This window comes from Macaca thibetana, chromosome X (genome assembly GCF_024542745.1).
Source record: "Macaca thibetana thibetana isolate TM-01 chromosome X, ASM2454274v1, whole genome shotgun sequence".
NCBI lineage: Eukaryota > Metazoa > Chordata > Mammalia > Primates > Cercopithecidae > Macaca > Macaca thibetana.
The window spans coordinates 2819683-2842451 of record NC_065598.1 but is presented as its reverse complement, the minus strand read 5'-3'; the positions used below and the strand labels follow the sequence as shown (position 1 = coordinate 2842451).

The 22769-nt window shown below is 44.7% G+C and overlaps 1 protein-coding gene across 1 annotated transcript in view; it reads left to right on the top strand.

The window, feature by feature from the left end:
• Positions 1 to 16214: 16214 nt before the first annotated feature.
• Positions 16215 to 22769, top strand: part of LOC126946408 (matrix-remodeling-associated protein 5) — a 34338-nt gene continuing 27783 nt past the window's right edge. Inside the window, exons 1-2 of the mRNA XM_050776644.1 lie at positions 16215 to 16819; positions 19502 to 19717. Of these exons, the coding sequence (XP_050632601.1) occupies positions 16773 to 16819; positions 19502 to 19717 (263 nt within the window). The 5' untranslated portion in view covers positions 16215 to 16772. The remainder of the gene's footprint in view (positions 16820 to 19501; positions 19718 to 22769) is intronic.

Genomic DNA, 22769 nt, shown 5'->3' with positions numbered 1-22769 from the left:
AAGCAGTGTAATTGGGTTTTTAAAAAATTTGTATTAATTTATGAGGCACAAGTGTGATTTTGTAACCTAGATTGTGCAGTGGTGAAGTCTTGGCTTCTGTAACCATCACTGGCATAATGAATATTGTGTCCATTAAGTAATTTCTTATCCCTCAGCCCCTCCTACCCTTTCCAGTCAGCAATGTCTGTTTTTCCACACTCTATGCCTATTTGGAAACATCATTTAGCTCCCACTTATTAGTGAGAACACGTAGTATTTGTCTTTTTGTTTCTGAGTTGTTTTACTTAAGAAAATGGCCACCGCTTCCATCCATGTTGCTGCAAAGGACATGGGTGCATTCCTTTTTGTGGCTGAATAGTGTTCCACTGTGTGCGTATACCACATTTTCTTTATCCCATCATCCACTGATGGACACTTCGGTTGATTCCATATCTTTGTTATTGTAAACAGGGCTTCCAGTACAGGTATCTTTTCTTTTAATGTTGAGACGGAGTCTCCCTCTGTCTTCCAGGCTGCAGTGCAGTGGCACCATCTCGGCTCACTGCAACCTCTGCCTCCCGGGTTCAAGCAATTCTCCTGCCTCAGTCTCCCGAGTAGCTGGGGATACAGGCGTGCACCATCACAACTGGCTAATTTTTGTATTTTTATTAGAGACGGTGTTTCACCATGTTGACCAGGCTGGTCTCAAACTCCTGACCTCTAGTGATCCACCCGCCTCAGCCTCCCAAAGTGCTGGGATTACAGGCATGGGCCACCACGTCCAGCCAGTGCAAGTATCTTTTTGATATAATGATTTCTTTTTTTCTTTTCCTTTGGGTAGATTTCCAGTAGTGGGTTGCTGGATTGAATGATAGTTCTATTTTTGGTTCTTTGAGAAATCTCCACACCCTTTTTCATAGAGATTGCACTAATCTACATTCCCATGAACAGTGTATAAGTGTTCCATTTTCTCTGCATCTTCACCAACATCTGTTTTTTTCTTTTTTTTTTTTTTAGTAATAGCCATTCTGAGTGGTGTAGGATGAAATCTCACGGTATGTGAATAGCTTGCTAAAGGGTGTTTGAATGTACTTTGCTGTGTGGCTCACTTTACCACGAAACAAAATCACAGCCCATCATATCTTTTAGTGGCAATTAAAACGCTCACATGAGGCCAGGCGGGGTGGCTCACACCTGTAATCCCAGCACTTTGGGAGGCTGAGGCAGGCGGATCACTTGAGGTCAGGAGTTCAAGACCAGCCTGGTCAACATGGCAAAACCCCATAGCTAGGTGTGGTGGTGCACGCCTGTAATCCCAGGTACTTGGGAGCCTGAGGCAGAAGAACCACTTGAACCTGGGAGGCGGAGGTTGCTGTGAGCCGACATCATGCCACTGCACTCCAGCCTGGGCAACAGAGCAAGACTCTGTCTCAAAAACAAGCCAACAAAAAGTGCTTACATGTTAAGGATCTACCAGAAAATTTGGTATGCATACAGAGGTTACAGATAGGTCTAGGCTGAGTGTACTTGTGGCTCCATGAATCTACATAAAAATCAATCATCTACTTTGTCATTTACAGCACTGTTCATATGGAAGGGGGGCAGGGAAGTGCTGCGTAGAAGAAGGTGTGGTCCTTGGCTAGGGCTCCACCTGTGGGCCTGTGCCCATGGACCTAAGTGAGGACAGGCACTCCTGTTTTCCTGCCCAAATGTTGCATTTCCCAAGAGCACTCTGGCCTGCTATACTCCCAATCTGTGCTTATAAAAACCTCGAGACCGTAGCAGGCAGACACGCAAGGGCCTGGACATTGAGAGGAACACATCAGCGGAAGAAGACATAGCAGCCAGACCTCGAGGGGAGCACGTCAGCGGAAGAGTGCACTGGCAGACGCCGGCAGGCCGGCAGGCCATTGACCGGCAGAACCACACGGAGTTTCACGGGGAAGGTCAGAGGAAAGCCGGGGCTGCTGAGCGGCCGGCAACTCCGGGCGAAAACCATCTCCCTTCTGGCTCCCGCATCTGCTGAGAGCTACTTCTACTCAATAAAACCTTGCACTCATTCTCCAAGCCCACGTGTGGATCTGATGCTTCTGGTACACAAAGACAGGAACCCGGGGTACAGAAAGCCCTCTGTCCTTGTGATAAGGCAGGGGGTCTAACTGAGCTGAGTAACACAAGCCGCCTATGAACGGCTAAGCTAAAAGAGCACCCTGTAACACATGCCCACTGGGGCTTCAGGAGCTGTAAACGTTCACCCGCAGATGCTGCCGAGGGCAGGAGCCCCGCAACCTCCCCAGCTGCCTGCACCTCCAAGCGGTTTGCGCAGCGGGGCACTGAAGAAGTGAGCCGCACCCCCATTGCACGCCCTGTGAGGGAGATGGGGGAACTTACCCCATTTCGCGGTGGTTGAGATAGTCAGATTCCTACGTGATACTCATTTTCCGTTACTTCTTTACTGAGTGTACCATGCTGCATACAGGTGCCCAAAGATGTCCACATCCTAATCCCTGGAACCCATGAATATGTTACTTTGTCTGGCAAAAACGACTTTGCAGATGTATGAGGTTGGTGCAAAGATAATGGCAAAAACCGCAATTACTTTTGCAGCAACCTTATAATTAAGTGAAATGTCCTGAGATGGGGAGATGAGCCTGGGTTGTCCAGGGGCACCCTGATGTAATCACAGGGTCCGTAGAAGAGGGAGCGAGGAGGGTCAGAAAGAGAAAGACTGGAAGACACTAGGCAGCTGGCTTTGAACATACAGAAAGGGACCACTAATTTCCCCACAAGAGCCTCCAGAAGGAACACAGTCCTGCCAGCACCTTAATTTTAGACTTCTGAGCTCCAGAACTATAAGATAATACATTTGTCTTGTTATAATCCACTAAATGCGTGGCAATTGGTTACAGCAGCTATAGGGAAAACCACTCACATACCCACACACTATGCAATATGCTCAACAGAAAAATTTATTCTTTTCTAAACACTCTTCCAGTTGACGCTGTGAAAGTTCAGTGGTGCTGGGAGCTCCTGGAGGGGGTCTTGTTTTGTTTGTTTTTCTTCCTTCCTCCTGTTCTCCTGATTTATGTCTGGAATACAGATGGGGTGGCTGAAGAGTCAGCAGCTTTTGTCTTTTTTTTTTTTTTTTTTTTTTTTGAGGTGGAGTCTGGCTCTGTCCAGGCTGGAGGCACGACCTAGGCTCACTGCAACCTCCGCCTCCTGGGTTCAAGCAATTCTCCCGCCTCAGCCTCCTGAGTAGCTGGGATTACAGGCGTGTGCCACCATGCCTGGTTAATTTTTGTATTTTTAGTAGACATGGAATTTCGCCATGTTGGCCAGGCTGGTCTTGAACTCCTGACCTCAAGTGATCTGCCTGCATTGACCTCCTGAAGTGCTGGGATGACAGGTGGGAGCCACCACGCCTGGGCAACAGCTTTTGTTAAATGTGGGAGTTCACATGCTAAGGGAAGAGGGTGCTGGTATCCCAGAACTCCAGCCTTGGGTTTTCCATCTCCAGAATTCTTATCAGTGAGGCAGAAACAAATGGTACTCTTGTTAAAACACTATTTCTGCCAAACAAACACAGTATTTAAATTGTACAAGCATTTTCAAGTCAAGTTTTTTATTTTTCTTAACACCCTGACCCCTTAGGAAACAGAAGAATGTACGGACTTTGGAGGATTGACTAAAAGAAAGAACTAGAAATCACCCTTTTTTTAGACACCTCCGATACATCACTCATCAATTAAGTCCCAAGAATTATATAAAGCCTGGATGATGAGAATAAAACAAATATTTTTGTTATTTGATTACCCACACTGTAGCACAAACAACAACAATAACAAAAACCAGACATACATACATGCAAAAAGTTTATATAGTGTTTTAGGAAAGTCTCACACATTTGCCAAGAGAAAAAAAGTAAATGAAAGTATTACAATAAAGTCACTTTCTAAAGAATTTAGACTGTATTTTATTACAACTGCATTTTATTCTATTGAAGAAAAAATAATCACACATGATTCTAGCTAACCTTTGAAGAAGGCTATTTTTTATGAAATTAATAAAAAATGAATGTTCAAACTTATCTCAAGTATGGGTAGGTGGATATAAAGATAGATAGAAAATAGATAGAAAGATAGACCATAGAGATGATAGATGATGGATAGACCAGCAGTCCTCAACCTTTTTGGCATGAGGAACCAGTTTCAGGGAAGACAATTTTTCCATGGACTTGATGGAGAGGTGGTTTTAGGATGATTCAAGGGCATTGCATTTATTGTATACTTTATTTGTATTGTGATTACATTATAATATATAATGAAATAATTCTACAACTCACCATCATGTAGAATCAGTGGAGCCCTGAGCTTGCTTTCCTGCAACTAGATGGTCCCATCTGGGGGTGGTGGGAGACAGTGACTGATCATCAGGCATTAGATTCTCATAAGGAGCATGTGGCAAACTCTAGATCCCTCACATGCACAGTTCACAATAGGGTTCTTGCTCCTGTGAGAATCTAATGCGGCCGCTCATCTGACAGGAAGTGGAGTTCAAGCAGTAATGCAAGCGATGGGGAGCAACTGTCAATACAGATGCAGCTTCACTCTCTCACCTGCTGCTCACTTCCTGCTGTGTGTGCCAGTTCCTATCAGGCCACCGACTGGTACCAGTCCATGGCCTGGGGGTTGGGGACCCCTGGGATAGAGGAGAAACAATCAGTAGGTGATAAATTAGACAACTGATAGAGATCAGATACATAGATATATATATATAAGACAATTTATAGATTGATAGAAATATAGATGGATACATGGAGGATGGATAGATAAGTTTACCTGTTAAGAAAAAAATAGAGTATGCTGAGAGTTCGTAAATAAGAAGTCTGTGCTTGCTGTGCAAATATTGTTTATATTAAGGGTTCTATTATAACGCTCCTGGAGAAACATGGGAAGTGTGGTTTCACAGTGGCTTTCAGATGTTCTGTGCATCATATCCATGGGTGCTCATTTCATGATGTGCAGATTCTGTGCCTATTTCACTAGATTGAAAATGGATGCTAACATATTTGGTTCTTTACTAAAAAACATTATAGGCTGGGTATGGTGGCTCATGCCTGTAATCCCAGCACTTTGGGAGGCTGAGACAGAGGGATCACTTGAGGTTGTGAGTTAAGACCAGCCTGGCCAACATGGTGAAACCCCGTCTCTACTAAAAATACAAAAAATTAGCCGGAAGTGGTGGCACGTGCCTGTAGTCCCAGCTACTCAGGAGGCTAAGGCAGGAGAATCGCTTGAGCCTGGGAAGTAGAGGTTGCAGTGAGCCAAGATGGCGCCACTGCACTCCAGCCTGGGTGACAGTGAAACTCTGTCTCAAATAAAAAAAAAAAAAGCGTGACATATAATTTTACCTATCCATCCAATGATCAAGAAATAAACAAAATATGTTCAATATGTTCAATTCCTACAGTCTAATATGATTCATTCATGAAATGGAATGAAGGTCTAATACAGGCTACTATATGTGTGAACCTTGAAAACACCATGCTCAGTAAAAGAAGCCAGTCACAAAAGACCACATATTATATCATTCCATTTACATTAAATTTCAAGAATAGCTAAATCTATGGACAGAAAACATAAAATAATTGGTTTCCAGGGACTAGGAGAAAAGGAGAATGGAGAGTGACTGCTTAATGGACATAGGGTTTCCTTTTGGGATGTTTAAAATGTTTAGGAACTAGATAGTGATGATAATTGCATAATATTGTGAATGCACTATAGCAGGGGTTTCTAACCCCTAGGCCATGGACTGACTCCTGTCCATGGCTTATTAGGAACCAGGCCACACAGCAGGAGGTGAGAGGCAGGTGAGTGAGCAAAGCTTCATGCCTATTTACAGCTGCTCCCCATGGCTCACATTCACCTGAGCTCCACCTCCTGTCAGATCAGTGGTGGTATTAGATTCTCATAGGAGAGCAAACCCTACTGTGAACTGAGCATGTGAGGGATCTAGGTTGCATGCTCCTTATGAGAATCTAAGGCCTGATTATCTGTCACTGTCTCCCATCACCCCCGGATGGGACTGTCTTGTAGGAAAACAAGCTCAGTGCTCCCACCTATTCCACATTATGGTGAGTTGTAGAATTATTTCCTTATATATTACAATGGAATAATAATAGAAATAAAGTGCACAATAAATGTAACATACTCGAATTATCCTGGAACCAACCTCCTCAACCCCACCACTACCGTCCTTGGAACAATTGTCTTCCACTAAACCAGTCCCTGGTGCCAAAAAGGTTGGGGACCACTGCACTAAATGCCACTGAATCATACTTCAAAATGGTTAAAATAGTCCATTTTATGTTATATGAGTTTTACCCCAAAATAGAAAGTGAAACTCATGGAATTACTAAACTTCAGACACATTTTATTTAAACGAGTAGTATTTCTTTTTAAAAGATTATTTCGGCCAGGTGCGGTCACTCACGCCTGTAATCCTAGCACTTTGGGAGGCCGAGGCGGGCAGATCACGAGGTCAGGAGTTCAAGACCAGCCTGACCCATATGATGAAACCCCGTCTCTACTAAAAATACAAAAATTAGCCGGGCGTGGGGGCGTGGTGGTGCATGCGTATAGTCCCAACTGCTTGGGAGGCTGAGGCAGGAGAACAGCTTGAACTCGGGAGGTGGAAGTTGCAGTGAGCTGAGATCACGCCACTGCACTCCAGCCTGGGCAATAGAGCAAGACTCAATCTCCCCCTAAAAAAGATTATTTCAGAGTAAAAGAAAAAAAAAAAGAAAAACCAGGAGATGAAAAGCACAATGCGCCTTGGTCTTTTAGGAGTTTAACTAGGTTAACCTCATATTCCTTAATGGCTTTAAGTTTAAACGTCAAGGCAATAAAACATTCAGTGGTCCTTTTAAACATAAAAATCAGAAGACATTCTTTCTAAATCAGACAAATCCCCCTTTTGGGTATAAAACCAAAAATGCTTAGAGTAAAAAAAAGGAAAAAAAATTCAGTACTAAGCCTTTTTGTCTATCGCCTCTCTCTTCTTCCAGTCTTAAACACAAAGTAGCCTTTAGGAATTTCTTTTAATTTCTCAGAATTTTTATATATAGCAAATCATTTATTAATACATATAGATGTGTGCCAATTAAAATATTTTAAATAATGAAAGAATAACACTCATACTTATGCCTATCTTTACAATGATTATGCCTGAGAAATAAATGAGGAAAGACTGATCATAAACAATTATCTTATAATAATTTAGTCTTATCTAATATCATTAGATAAGATATTATAATATTATTAGATAAAACATTAATAATTACATTATCAGATAAGATAATATTAATAATCAATCATGTCTAATAATTTTCAAAATAAAAACCCATGGGTAAAATACTCTGCCTTATAATAAAAATACAATATGACATAATAATAAAAACAAAGCAAAACCTACCTTCATGTGTTGGTTCTTGGTTCTTTCCTCTAGTTCCTTACCAGAGGAGTAGTGGATTTGGTAATTTAAGAAGTGTCAAATCTTCCCTTCAGCAACCACACGCCTGTCCAGGGAGTCAGCTCACAAATCACGTGTCAATTATCAGGAGAGATGGTAGACCCTGTGCAAGAGCTCTGTATGAGTTTCCTGTGGCTGCTAAAACAAATACCAAAAACACTGGTTGAAAACAATGCACATTTATTCACGTGCAGTTCTAGAAATCAGAAGTCCTAAATGAGTCTCCTGGGGCTGAAATCAAAGTGTCAGCCAGGTTGGTTCCTTCTGGAGGATGCAGGAAAGAATCCATTTCCTTGCAGTTTGTACCTCCTAGAGGCTGCCTGCATTCCTTGGAATGTGGTTTCTTCCTTCATCTTCAAAACCAGCAACAACCAGCAGAGACCGTTTCACATCTCATCATTCTAACCTCCATTTCTGCCTCCCTCTTCTACTTTTAAGAGCCCTTGCAATTACATGGGGTCCACTTGGATAACCCAGAATAATCTCCTCATTTTAGGATCAGCTGATGAGCAAACTTCATTTTCCCTCCAACTTTGATTCCCCTATTGACATATAAGGTAACATTTTCATAGGCTCTGGGAAAGAGGATGTAAAAATATTTACTTAAGGATCTTGGGATGAGATCATCCTGGAATCGACCCTAAATGCAATGACAGGTGTCCTTCTAAGAGACAGAAGAGGAGATGGTGCAGACACAAAGGAGAAGGCCGCGTGGAGACAGAGGCAGAGACTGGAGTGATGCGGCCACAAGCTCAGGAATGCCTGGAGCCCCCAGGAGCTGGGAGAGGGAGGAAGGATCCTCCCTTAGAGCCTCCAGAGAGGGTGCAGCCCTGCCCACACCTTGACCTCAGTCTTCTGGCCTCCAGAACTGGGAGAGCATACATTTCTGTTGTCCTAAGACACTCAGTGGCGGTTTGTGTGGCAGTCCTGGGAAATGCATACAGATTGTGCCCACGTTTGAAGGTCAATTAAGAATAATTACCAAACCACACAGTTTCTGTTTAAGCTAAATACTATATTTGCCTTTTTCTTTGTAATGTATTCAGGGCAACATTTACAAGCTGAATTTTCTCATCCAGGCTTTCTAACGGCTTTGAGTTATTTGTTTCTTTTACTTTATTCTTAAGAGAGTTATATTTATATCTTTAAAGTGCATGTTCCAAAGTGTTTTGATACTTCTTTAAAATACATTAGTGCTCCTTTGAATTTAGTCTGAGTTTTAGTGAATCTCTAAGCTTGTCCACTTACAACACACACCTGTATTTAAAATCGAGTAAATCTCAGTATGTTTCAATCTCATGATTAGGCACACGTGAAGGTCACTGTGTATGAGAACTAATTTCCTCTTCTGTATTTTAAGAATAACTTCAAGCTTGCTCCGTGAGTCCCCCTCGGTCTGTTAACTGAGGCCGCTTCTTCTAATTCATGAAAGAGACTTCTTACCAAAACGGAAAGCACTTCACGCGGTGTCCTATAGAATTCTGAGTGTTCATTATTTATAGGACATCTTTCTGAATTAATAGTTTCATGCTGAAGGAGAGACCACTTGCCATTTTTATTTCGAAAAGTGAGATGGGTCTTGGAATCCATCCACATGTAAGAAGAATGTCATAGGACAGGGGTTTGCAACCCCATAGGCCATAGACTGCTACCAGCCTGTTAGAAACCAGGTTGCACAGCAGGAGGCGAGCAGCAGGCCAGTGAGCGAGGCTTCGTCTGTGTTTACAGCTGCTTCCCATCCTGAGCTCCACCTCCTGTCAGATCAGCAGCAGCATCAGATTCTTACTGGAGCAGAAACCCTATTGTGAACTGCACATATGAAGGATCTAGGTTGCAGGCTCCTTATGAGAATCTAATGCCTGATGATTTGTCACTGTCTATCCCATCACCCCCAGATGGGACTGCCTAGCTGCAGCAGAACAAGCACAGGGCTCCCATGGATTTTACGTGATAGTGAGTTGTAGAATTATTTCATTGTATATTACAGTGGAATAATAATATAAATAAAGTGCACAATAAATGTAATGTGCTTGAACCATCCCAAAACCATATGTCCCACCCCCATCCTGCTCCACAGAAAAGCTGTCTTCCATGAAATTGGTCCCGGTGCCAAAAACATTAGGGACCGCTGCCCTAGGAGATTTCTAGACCATGCCACTCGAGGGCAAGGTCTCCACCAGCCATTAGTGCTCAGACTAGTTTCAGTGACATTCTTTCCTTCTTCCTCACAAGCTTCTAGGGCAGCTTCCATGTGGAATCCCCTAGAAGCCATTTGGTTTGTATTCCAAGAGGCAGCTTGTCTGAAAGAAGACGAATCAGCAAAAACATAAGCCAAAACAGAACACGGGAAAGAAAGAGTCTCAACTCTTTAAATATAGACTTTTAAAAACTAGACTTTATTTTTAGAGCAGTCTGAGCTGCAAAATTGAGCAGAAGGCACCGAAATTTTTATATATCCCTTTCCTACACACACACCCGCTCTTCCATGATCAATATCTCTCAGCAGGGTGAGACGTCTGTTACAACAGATGAACCCACACAGAGACACCAAAGTCACCCAAAGTCTGTAGTTTTCATTAGGGCTCCCTCTTGGTGTGAACTCCAGAATTGTGAGTGTTCATCATTTATAGAACATCTTTCTGAAATGAATAGTTTCACGTTGGAAAAGAGACCCTGTGCCATTTTTATTTTGAAAAGTGAGATGGGCTGAGTGTGGTGGTTCACGCCTGTAATCCCAGCACTTTGGGAGGGCAAGATAGATGGATGACCTGAGGTCAGGAATTCGAGACCAGCCTGGCCAACATGGTGAAACCCCGTCTCTACTAAAAATACAAAAATTAGCCAGGCATGGTGGTGCATACCTGCAGTCCCAGCTACTTGGGAGTCTGAGGCAGGAGAAACGTCTGAACCCAGGAGGTGGAGGTTGCAGTGTGCCAAGATTCCATCACTGCACTCCAGCCTGGACAACAGAGTAAGACTTCATCTCAAAAAAAAAAAAAAAAAAAAAAAAAAAAGTGAGCTAGGTCTTGATTTCTGCTGAATTACCCATCTAGGATTGAGGTCTTTGAAGGGATTCATTAATAATTGCTGACATTGCCGGGCGCAGTGGCTCAAGCCTGTAATCCCAGCACTTTGGGAGGCCGAGACGGGCGGATCACGAGGTCAGGAGATCGAGACCATCCTGGCTAACACGGTGAAACCCCGTCTCTACTAAAAAATACAAAAAACTAGCCGGGCGAGGTGGCGGGCGCCTGTAGTCCCAGCTACTCGGGAGGCTGAGGCAGGAGAATGGCGTAAACCCGGGAGGCGGAGCTTGCAGTGAGCCGAGATCGCGCCACTGCACTCCAGCCTGGGTGACAGAGCCAGACTCCGTCTCAAAAAAAAAAAAAAAAAAAATAATAATAATAATAATAATTGCTGACATTTCCTTGCCTTTCCCTGTCTGCAATTCACTGGCCTGTGTGGTCTGGGTTGGGGAGGAATGGGACAACCTTCTGTGATCTCATCTTCTGCAGCTGGTTTTCTACCAATTGAAATTTTAGGGATCCAGAGCGGAGAAGCTTGTGTCTGTGAGTTCCGTGTTCTAGGTGCTGCTGGTCACGGTAAGAGACAGTAGTAGATAAACAGCTTTCATTTTGCCCGGAAATCCCCATCAGCACGTCCGCCCAAGCTGGGTCAGGCAAGTTCACTTCTCCACGACGTGTTTTCTCTGTAGGCTGATGTGCACCATGCTAAGCAGAATTTTCTCCAGCCTAATTTGCAGAGATAACTCAACCGTGTTCAGGAGATCTAGAGGGTTTCTCTGACATGTTCTTTGTGTTTATTTACTTATTTTCCACGCTGCTGTTCTATTTTAAAGTATGCTGTTGAGAAAATCTGGGAACATTTTAGTACATGCAACAGAACAGGGTATTCCTCCTGGCTGTGCTAAGATGATAAGAAGGAAAACAAAAATACCCCCTCCTTTTCATCGAGGTGGCCAGTAGCCCGTATTTTCATTTAAGGTTTACCCTAGACGGATGAGGGCAAGTTCCCACGGAAAATTCCTGAAAGTCTGTTTCTGCTCAAATAAAGATACAACCCCACTAGCTATTAGTCTGCCCCCGGGATTTCTGAGCTATGCAAGCCCATGAGTTTGAAGTAGAGATTTCCTGTGTAGACTATTTTTTTTCCCTCCAGTCATCCAAGGGTATTCACTAGGTCAGCCCTTCTCCTGATTACAGAGTTTGGGAAGCAGTGGGGTTTGCAGGCATGTGACTAAGAAAGTTACTTTTACAACCCCTGTTAAGAAAATTACATAGTGATCCACAGAGTCCTTTAGAATATTAGATTTTCACATTGAAATCAGAATCGCCAGGAACTGCAGTTCATACACAAAACAGCCAGTGCACCTCCAGAGACTGCATTGGGGTAAAACCTGGATAGGAAGATGAAAGACACAGCAATAAAGTTGAAAAAATGACTGTAGGTTCACTGGATCCTCTATATAAATATTAACTACAGATGTGGTGCAGGTAGTATGTTCAGTTCTCTCTATACAGCATTGCATTCTGTCTTTACGACACCTCCAAGAGGTAAAATTACCCTTATTGTACCCCTGAGAAATCTAGTTTTAGGAAGGGAGAATAGTGTGTTCTAGGCCCTCTGGCCAAGAAATAGCAAGTAGTAGGAGGAGGTGGTTTGAGCTCTACTATCTGTCTGACTTAACCACCTATGGTTCTGCTGTTGGTTAAAGCCTTGCAAGAAAAGTGGATTTTAAAGATCTTATGACGAAGGCAGAGGGATGATGGCTTCCCCATGGTAAGGGCCTCCTGGGTCTCCTGGGCTGCAAGTTTCCCTATCTCCACATTTCTAGAGGAGAGAGGGTCTCTGTGGAGGGTCAGGGTTGGGTAATGGGAAGTGAACTAGCAAACCTGTTTGGATTTCCTTCTGAATGCATCAGTCTAGCGGGTTGAATTTAAAGGGCAGGCACTTCTCAATCATGTCTTTTCCACACATCGTTTTTTAAAACTGGCATGCCACCAGCCTGCTTCAGGGGCATCTCAGCAAACAGGATTGGTTACACAAGGAAATGGTACCATTAGGCTTGTCAAAAAAAAAAGCTTTTTTTTTTTTTTAATACTCACAGATGTCTTTTGTAGATCAAAGACAAAACAGGCAAACGCTGATGATAAGGACACGTTGTCAAAATGCTGGCTCAGGAAGAGAAATGCTGCTAACCAGAGGAACAGTGAAAAGCAGTGGCTGGTAAAAGTCACTTTCACTGGTGCATCCTGCAACAAACTGCAATCCGTCAGGTTCCATGGCATTTGGCGATTAGGAAGGCTCTGACCTTTTGTTAATCACTGAGCTCAGTATCATTCTTTTGCTTGAAGTACATTCTGTAGCTACAAGGATTGACCTGCCCGTCATTTGATCATCCCTCCTCATCCTCCACATGGTGGAATTATTAGCAAACAGATGAATTTAATTTAGCCAACATGTACTCCAAACCTCCTGTATTTAAGGAACTCTCTTGGCACTTCAAGGGATTCGACAATTAATAAAACATGGTCCCTGCTCTAGGAACACATAACCAAGCAAGCAGGCAACATTAGCAGGACAAACATCAAAACAAAAAAAGACTAAATGCAGCAAAATATGCATTTTATTTTAAGAAAGGACGGAATGACGAGATTCCATAATGCTTTATTTGTGGATTTATTGTGCAAGTTATGCCCTGGGACTTTTCTAGTCTAGGCATTTATTTTTATTAGTATGTGTGTTATTAAAAAATAATTTATTGAGATGAAATTCACATCATAAAGTAAACCATGCTAAAGTAACAATGTAATGGCATTTTGTACATCCTCAATGTTGTGCAACCATCACCAACATGTAGTTCCGAAATATTTCTGTCACCCCAAGCTAAAACCCTGCACCCATTCAGCCGTCTCTTTCCACTGCTTACTCCCCCTCATCCCATGCATGAAATTTTCAAAGCAGAATTTAATTAGTTGACTTGGCATTTTATTTACTTCACACTTGTAAGGAATTAAAACTGCTATGTTTGAGTTAACCATCTCATTTCCGTAAACCTACGCCTTTAACTAGACTTCGATAAACCACTTTTGGGGTGCAGATTGTACAGGTAGCACAAGTATTTAGAGGTATTAATAGATACTATCTATTAAATGTGCCAATAATAATCCCCCTGGATAAGGTAGTATAAACAGATTTCCTTACTGCAGGGAAATTCGGACTTTTTTTTTTTTTTTAAGGCAGGGTCTTACTCTGTCACCCTGACTGGAATGCGATGGTGTGAACTTGGCTCACTGCAAACTCTGCCTCTCAGGCTCAAGCAATTCTCCCTTGTCAGCCCCCAGTATGTAGCTGGAACTACAGGCATATGCCGCCATGCCTGGCTATTTTTTTTTTTTTTTGTAGAGATAGAGCTTTGCCATGTTGCCTAGGCTGGTCTCAAACTCCTGGACTCAAGCAATCCTCCCACCTTGGCCTCCCAAAGTGCTGGGATTACAGGCGTGAGCCACTGTGCCTGGCCAAATGTAGACATTTCTTAATAGAATTCAACCTCAGTCATGCACACATTCATTCATTCCATTGAACACCTAGTGTATGCCAAGCTCTGTGCTATACTCCAGGTGTCAAGAAGCTATGATGGCATAAAAAGGTGAGTGATTGTCCACAATGCAGGAAAAAGCCCACATTAGCAATGGGCACGGAGGTAAGGAAATACTACACAATGGAGACTGAGGAGAACTTTGTCAAAACAGTGGCATGAACCGACAACAAAAATCAGGGATGTGCTACCTGATCTTGACCAGCCAGTCCTATCACCAAAAGGAAGATCCCAGGGACAAGCAGGCTGGGAAGCACAGGGCATGGCACCGGCCACCCATGGAAAACTTCAGCCTTGGGTGTGAGGATGATGGCACCCCTCTAAGTTTCAGTGATGGCCTGGAAGGGATGAATGAGAAGGAGTTGGTGGAGGAAGAAGTTGTCAAAATCTAAGACATATCTATGCAACTGCAGTGAGAGAGGTGGAGAGAAGAGCACGTTGGGCCCAGAGATTCTTAGGCATCAGGATCTAAACTTGGCAACCAGTTGACTGTGACGAAGACATGAAAGAGAGGCAGAAGGCAACGATGGCTTGAGTTTCTAGTTTAGCTGATGAGATGGGTGGCAACATCATTAACAGAGGTAAAGACGTGTTCAAGAGACAGTTGTTTTCTGTTTTGTTTTGTAATTTAATCAGTGGATTTGGGGCATGCCCAGAAAGAGGCTACCTAAGGGTATTAGGTGACTATTCCCTGGAACTATGTCAACACACACTGAAAACGAAAGCTAGAGAAGGAATGAATTCCCATTTATGAACCAGTGTTTCCTGACTCTCAACTCTGTCTGACTCTCAACTCTGTGGAAGCCACCCTAGGCATGGGAGGCAGGTGGTGAGGAATTCCCAGACGTTGTGTTTCTTTGGAGGAGCTAAGATGGTCCAGGCTCCATGCAGGGGAAGCAACTTATTTCTTAGGCTTAGTCCTTCCTTCCTCCTGAAAGACCCCTGACAGAGTGCTAGATGTAGGGCAGGACTTCTGAACCTAAAGAGCAGACACTTCTCAATTATACTTTTTCCATGCATTGCCTTCAAAAAACTGCATGCCTGCTGGGCTCGGTGGCTCACGCCTGTAATCCCAGCACTTTGGGAGGCGGAGGTGGGTGGATCACTTGAGGCTAGAAATTCGAGTCCAACCTGAGCGACGCAGTGAGACCCTGTCTGTACAAAAAAAAAAAAAAAAAAAAAAGTACAAAAATTAGCCCAGCGTGGTGGCGTAAGCCTCCAGTCCCAGCTACATGGGGGGACTGAGGTAGGAGAATCGCTTGCACCTCGAAGGCAGAAGTTACAGTGAGCCGAGATCACACCACTGGCACTCCAGCCTGGGCAACAGAGCGAGACTCCGTCTCAAATAAATAAATAAATAAATAAATAAATAAATAAATACCGCATGCTATCAGCCTGCTTCAGGGGTATCTCAGCAGACAGGATGTGTTGTACAAGTACATGGTACCACTGGGCTTGTAAAAAAAATAATTTTTTTTTTTTTTTATGCTCACAGATGTCTTTTGTAGATCAAAGAACACAAGAGGTAAACACTCATCCTAAGGACGTGTTGTCAAAATGCTGGTTCAGGGAGAGGAATGCGGCTAACCGGAGGAACAAGGAAAAGCAGTCGCTGGTGCACCCTGCGACAAGCTGGTGCAATGGTGCCTTTCCGGGCCCTGCACGCCTGTCTGAGCCCCATGTTTTTACCCCAGGTGGGCTCTGCTGACTGAAGATCCTCGCCTGACCTCTCCCCACCATTCCAGGTCTGACTTATCCAGGAAGCCAGACAACCGCCTCCTCCTCCTCCTCTGCCTCCTAGAATAGGGACCTACCCTCTGCACCCTCTACTTTTTGCCTTTTCGCCAGGTCGCTCCCCCCATCCCTCCGCCCCCTCCCCGGACAATACCATCAGACTCTCCGAACATCCCAGCCCTCGCCCTGCCCCTCGAAGGTTCCCCACGCCGGAAGGGAGCCGTTCCACCTTTCAGGCTAGAAGACTGGCAGGGGGAGGGAGGCGGGCGCCGGGGAGTCCCGGAGAGGCGGGAGGGCGTGGCGGCGGCTCTCACGTTGCAGCCCTGCCTGCAGCTAGCTGGATGCCGGCGGGGCCAGCCCGCTCCTGCCTGCACACGGGCCGGGAAGAGCTGCCAGAGAAAACGCCGTCTGGCCGGGAGAAGCGCAAACCCTGCTCCTTCTCTCTCTCCTGAAAGGAACGGAAACGTTCCCAGCGCTGCTTAGGCGCTCTCCAAGCGCGGACTCAACTGCGGCTCTCACCGCGCTCCCTGCATCTCACCCTTCTCTCCTGGGTCTCCAGACTTCTCTCTGACAAAGAGCCCTCCTTCCCCGAGCCGCCTGCGGTTCTTGCAGCGGGAGTGGGCGAGGCATGCCCACCCAGGCCCAGGCGCAATGAAGACGCAAGAAGAAGGCTGAGCGCAGAGCGGCGCGGCCAGGGTCCCTTGGCTCGGGCCCGCGCCCCGTCTCCCCGGGGTGGGGCAGGGTGGGGGTGTGCCGAGGCGTGGACTTGGGGAAGCCTTGCAGTGCCGGGAATAAAAGGGCGCCGGCTCGCTGTGCCGCGCTGGGAAGCCGAGCTGCCTCACCCCTGGCCCCGGGAAGGGCATGACCCCGGCAGACTCCCGGCCGTGACTCGCGCGCCCCAGCTCGGTGGATGCTCTCGGCGCACCGCTCCCGTGTGCGGCGGCTTCTCAAGGACAGGTGAGGACCCAGGGTGGCCAGGGCGCCCCAGGGCTGCCGTTTCTGCCCGCAGGGGGTGAAGGGATTTGAGACACCCAAGGGAAAACTGGGGGTAAAGGACCTGCATGCAGGTAGGTTGCACCGTTCCCCAGCACTGTTTGAAGTTGCTAAGAAATCAGGATACCTGATTTCCTGCAAATTTAAGTAACTAAAGATCAGTTAGGGAGGAGAGCCGGATCTTGAAGGAGGATGCACTGAATAGGTCTAATTAAGCCCAGACATCCCATGCCTCCTTTCCTCCCTCTCCCCAACGCGCTCCCCATCCCTCGCTCTCTCTGGAGACCTTCAACCCGGCCATCCCGCGTTTCTGGGAAGCTGCCAACGGAATTCCTAAGTGAAGCCCACTCTGCTCTTGCAATCGGTGGGGGAAAGGGCACTTGAGGAGCCTCTTTCCAAGTTGCTCAGGCTGTGGCTACTTCAAGTCTCCTCTCCCTCTTCTCTTCCCCCACTCCTTCCCCGCCTCTTTCCTCCTACCCTTACCCAGGCTTTCCCTGGAAAGGGGACAACCCAACGCCTAGAGTGAGCTGAGCCATGCAAAAAAACCGGGACAGTCATCACGCAGATAGAAGGGGTTTGATGTCCGAGTCCCGGGCGGCGGGGACTCGCAGGGCCACCCCAGCCGCGTTCCGGGAAAGCGCGTAATTCACCCCGCAGCCAGCTCGACGCGACTCAGCGGACTCTGGAAGCTGGCCAGGGGCTCAGGGCTGCCCGCCCGGCCACTCCAGGTTGTCCGCCCCGGGCCAAAAATAAAGTAGACGGCCTCACGCCCCCACCCCTGCTTCCCGACGGGATTCGCAGACCGTCTCTGGCGGCCTAACTGGCGCGTGGCCGCTTTCTCCCCGGCGGAGAGACCCGACCTCGCGTCCCTGGGATTAGGGTTGTCTGGGGGCGAGTTTCCTGGGTCTCCCGAGAGGTTGGTGCCGGGGAGGGGGCGGAGGGAGGCCGGACAGGGAGTTGGGGCTGAAGAGTCCTCTGGAACGCCCGGGCCAAGTCCGCCCGCCGGCACAGGACGCTGGGGACTGGCGCGGCTGCCCTTGGAACCAGCCCACCGCCGAGGTCAGGCGCGCAGGCAGGGGCGGGGAAAGCCCGGGCTCTGGCGAGAGAGGAAACTCCGAGGACTTTTGCAGAGCTGCAGGAGCCGGTTTGTTCCAGCGCTCAGAGGCGGAGCCCGGAGTTGTTTTTTTGCAAAGCTACCTGTGTGCAATCAGTTCTTTATGGGCAGCTGAAGGGAGACGCGCCCCCGGGCTTAAGAGGATAACCTTTTCTAGGCCACTTAAAGGCAGGGAAAGCTGCAGGTTTGGGATGCTCCTCTCTTATAGGAAGGGTTTTAGATTTTTATTTTTATTTTTCGAGACGGAGTTTCACTCTTGTTGCCCAGGCTGGGGTGCAATGGCTCGATCTCGGTTCACCGTAACCTTCGCCTCCCGGCTTCAAGCGAATCTCCTGCCTCAGCTTCCCGGGCAGCTGAGATTTCAGGCATGCGCCACCACGCCCGGCTGATTTTGTTTTGTTTGTTTGTATTTTTTTTTTAGTAGAGACGGGGGTTTCTTCATGTTGGTCAGACTGGTCTCGAACTCCCGACCTCAGGTGATCCGCCCGCCTTGGCCTCCGAAAGTGCTGAATGACAGACGTGAGCCACTAAGCCTGGCCTGGATTTTAGAATTTTTAATCAGCAGTTCGCGCTTGTTCAGAACCCGGGCGAATGGGCAGGCGCGTGTTTGTTGTGTATCCCTATTTACTTTCCATGTGTGCCACTATTTTTAAGTGAACGCCATTCAAGAGATGACAAAAGGTTAGATGACATAGGCATTGCCAGGGCACGAAGAAAATGATCACCGCCATTCTAAATGAAGTAGCTGATGCAATCTAGCATTTACCCGAGCTTTTCCATTTTTTAGTGACTCCATTTTTTTTTCTGTTTGCCTGAATATATTTCATAAGCAGTCCCTTCCTGTTTATTGAATGATCAGAGGTTCCCCCAAACTTCCTCCCCAATTAACAGCAACTCTAAATCATCACAAAAACTCGCTGGCTTTTCCAAGAAAAATAAATAAATAAATAAATAAAATAAAATAAAGATAGTAAATAAACCCAGAAATAACAGGATGAATATCCTCCTAGCAAATGCCTCTTTAAGCTCTTCAAGAAGCTAGAATTAAAGGTTTGAGAAATATCATTAAAGGAAAGAATACGAATACACTTTTCTTGGGATGTTTTAAATTCAAATATATGCAATATATAATAGCTCAGTCGTTGTTGGAGGCAGAAACATAATATTTTATTATTTCTTTTATTATAGAAACATAAATATAAACCTCTCTTTTTCTTGTTTCTCTCTCTCGCTCTCTCCTCTCTCTATTTCATACCCACAATTACAGAGTGCAAGATAGATTTCCAAATCATAGTATCCAAGCCAAGAATCAGGACTATATTCTATAGTCATGATTAAAGTGAATGGTGAAAAGTTTAGAAAAAAACATGTTTCATCTTTCTCAATTCCCATGGTTTAAGCATCACTACAACACATCGTGTGAAGTCCTGGGAAGCTTGAAACCCTGATGCACAATTCAAATTTAAAAATTGCCCACAGGAAATCGGTGCTACCTGTGAATAAGCGCATCTCTTTTCCTTGTTCTACCTCAGGTATCCGAGAATCAGGCACCCCGACAAGATGCCCAAGCGCGCGCACTGGGGGGCCCTCTCCGTGGTGCTGATCCTGCTTTGGGGCCATCCGCGAATGGCGCTGGCCTGCCCGCATCCTTGTGCCTGCTACGTCCCCAGCGAGGTCCACTGCACGTTCCGATCCCTGGCTTCCGTGCCTGCTGGCATTGCTAAACACGTGGAAAGAATCAATTTGGGGTTTGTACCACCTTCTTCCCGAACCATTCCACTGTTAGTGCGTGCGTCTTGATCTGGTTTTGCATGTTTGTATGTGCATTTACTTAACTTCATATGTGCATTTCCTCTGTGTAGCTCTGTCGAGAATTATGGAGCTGCAGATGGGCAGAATAGAGAGGAAACCTTTTAGTTATGCTAAACGCAGCTTTTTCGATGATTATCTGAATATATCCATCAGCTGCCACTGCTGTGAGGTCTATCAACGAGCAGCATGAACAACTTTAGAGTTTGTTGAAAAATTCCCTTGATACCATTTCTTTAATACATTGTTAAGGTGAATGAATGAGACACACACTTAAACATATGAAGATGATTTAAACAGACTTCAGCAACGATTTAAGAATAATAAAAATAAGTAGAACATCTGTGCCATTTTATAAGTCATGTAGATGATAGAATTGTGACTTTGAGGCAGTAAAAGAATTCCTGCAGATTTTGGCTATTAAAAATATCAACATCTTTTTTAAAACATATTTTGATGTGGGGTGCCAGGTAAAATTTTAATGTATTGGTTTCATTTTATACACACGAATGTTTCGTGGACCTAACTGTTAGTCGCTATGATCTACAGGTACTCAACTGCAATTTTAATAGTCAACAATCATTTGGAGTTCTTCAACAAAATGTATTAGCTACTTTCTAGCGTCTATCCCCAGAACAACCGATTAAATTAGTGTTTGAGAAATATCCACCATGGAGATGTTTTAATAAAAATAAAATGGTCAGATTTGAGCCAATGCAAAATAACTGTAAATGTACCTGGACATCTTATAGAACAAAGTTAAAAAAAAAAAAAAAAAACTCTCCTCTATTGACAGTGGTAGAAGAAGAGAATGAAACATTGACATAATAAGATGGAAATTTCTCTATTGACAGTGGTAGAGTCAGAATGAAACATTGAGGGAGTAAAATGGAAACTTCCCTATTGACGGTGGTAGAACAAGAGAACAAAATGTTAAGGGAATAAGATAATAATTTCCCTAACCCATGGCAACAGACGATTAAATAGGTTTCTCAATGAAATGCTGTTAGACTCTAGGAGTTGACCATCTGAACATCCAACCACAACGATGATAGCTCATTGGGGAAAACAGCCTGGCGTTGCCAGAGGAGGGAATAGTAACATGTAAGCCAGTTTCCCTTTTCACAATCTTGTAATTTATCAGGACACATTTCTTGTGTAATGGAAGTAAGAAAAAGGGAAGAGGTGCTAAAGCCCATTTGATTTATTTATTTATTTATTTATTTAACTTTAAGTTCCAAGATACATGTGCAGAGTGTACAGGTTTGTTACACAGGTATATGTGTGCCCTGGTGGTTTGCTGCACCTATTGACCCATCCTCTATGTTCCCTCCCTTCACCCCCCACCCCCCAGCAGGCCCCAGTGTGTGTTGTTCCCCTCCCTGTGCCCATGTGTTCTCAGTGTTCAACTCCCATTTATGAGTGAGAACATGCAGCATTTGGTTTTCTCTTCCCCTTGTTAGTTTGCTGAGGATGATGGCTTACAGCTTCATCTACATCCCTGGAAAGGACAAGATTTCCTTCCTTTTTATGGCTGCATAGTATTCCATGGTGTCTATGTACCACATTTTCTTTATCCAGTCTATCATTGGTGGGCATTTGTGTTGGTTCCATGTCTGCTAAAGCCTGTTTGAATCCTGGGGGATGGCGCATGTGATATTTGCAGAACAGAAAGTGGAGCTTTAACTGTAACTTCTTTTTCTTCCGCCCTTGGGGTGCAAAATGGCTCTGTCTAGGAATTGTTTTTTATACATGAACCATTTTAACACATGGTCCCACTTGCTGGGATTAGCCACCTCGTCTCTCAAATCCGGCACCTTGGCAGGTCCCATGCTGGGGGCACCATCAGCCAGGACTTGGTGGAACCCTCTAAAAAGCATGGGGCTGATGCAGAAATATATATATATATTGAGGTACTTCCTGCACAGCAGGTTTGTGTGTTTGTGTTGGGTGTTGGGAAGGGGGCTATCAGGCTGGAAATGAGGGTGGGGACAGTCCCTGCATGCACCCTCCCCAAAGAGGTGATTTGTTTAATGGCTTGAGACTCATAGCACCAATAAGACTATTACCTCTGAAGTTGTTTGCATCTCATTTACAGTTTCTGGGATGCTTTTCTTCCCATTCATTTTTAAACTGAAGTACTTTGTGAGAGCAAAACATAACTAACCTCTAAATCACAACACCGTTTCTGATGGTTTCATTTTAAACAACTCACAATAAAGATTGACTTTAACATGGGAATAAAACAGACAAACCAACATGTTAATGTTTCTTTTTCCTATTGATGCCAGTAATATCTAGAGACAGTTTTCTGTAATATTAAAAGGAAAAGAAAAATATAAAAAACCCTAGAGAATCACTTCACTGTATCAACATCTATTACCTCCATCTAGTTTAATTTGTAACATGAATTAATATACTACTTGAAAAAATCACTAATAATATCATAGTAGCATTGTTTTAGAAAAATCCACCTCAAATTAGGGAATGAGTCTGGCATCTTGCATCTTTTTGGGGAAAAAACTTAAGCAAGAGCAATGTCTAACAGATAAAACTCGGAGACTGATCTGTGTTTTAGCAGTCTGGAGAAAATATAAGACTCTCAAGGAATAAGGAATTGTTGGCCAAGTGTTCATGAATCCTTCTATTCCCACACAGCTGTTTTTAGGGTTCTTTGTCAGCATTGCTGTTTCCTGCTTGGACAAACTAAAAGCATTTCTGAAAATTGCTTTCCAAATATTTTTTCCAGGAGCCAACAATATAGCATCCACTTAGAGATGGATTTACAGACTCTTAAATATTTTTTTTCTCTTGATTAAAAGACTGGTTTTGATGATGCCTTTCTGCAGCTTTGACAAGGGCCATACTTGCCTATTTTATTTTAAGTTCTGCCTTGTGATATTAACCGGAACCTTTGACATAATTTTGCAAATATTGTCTGCCATAAACATTTCACAGAATTGGTTATACATTCAGTGATTGCCAATCAAT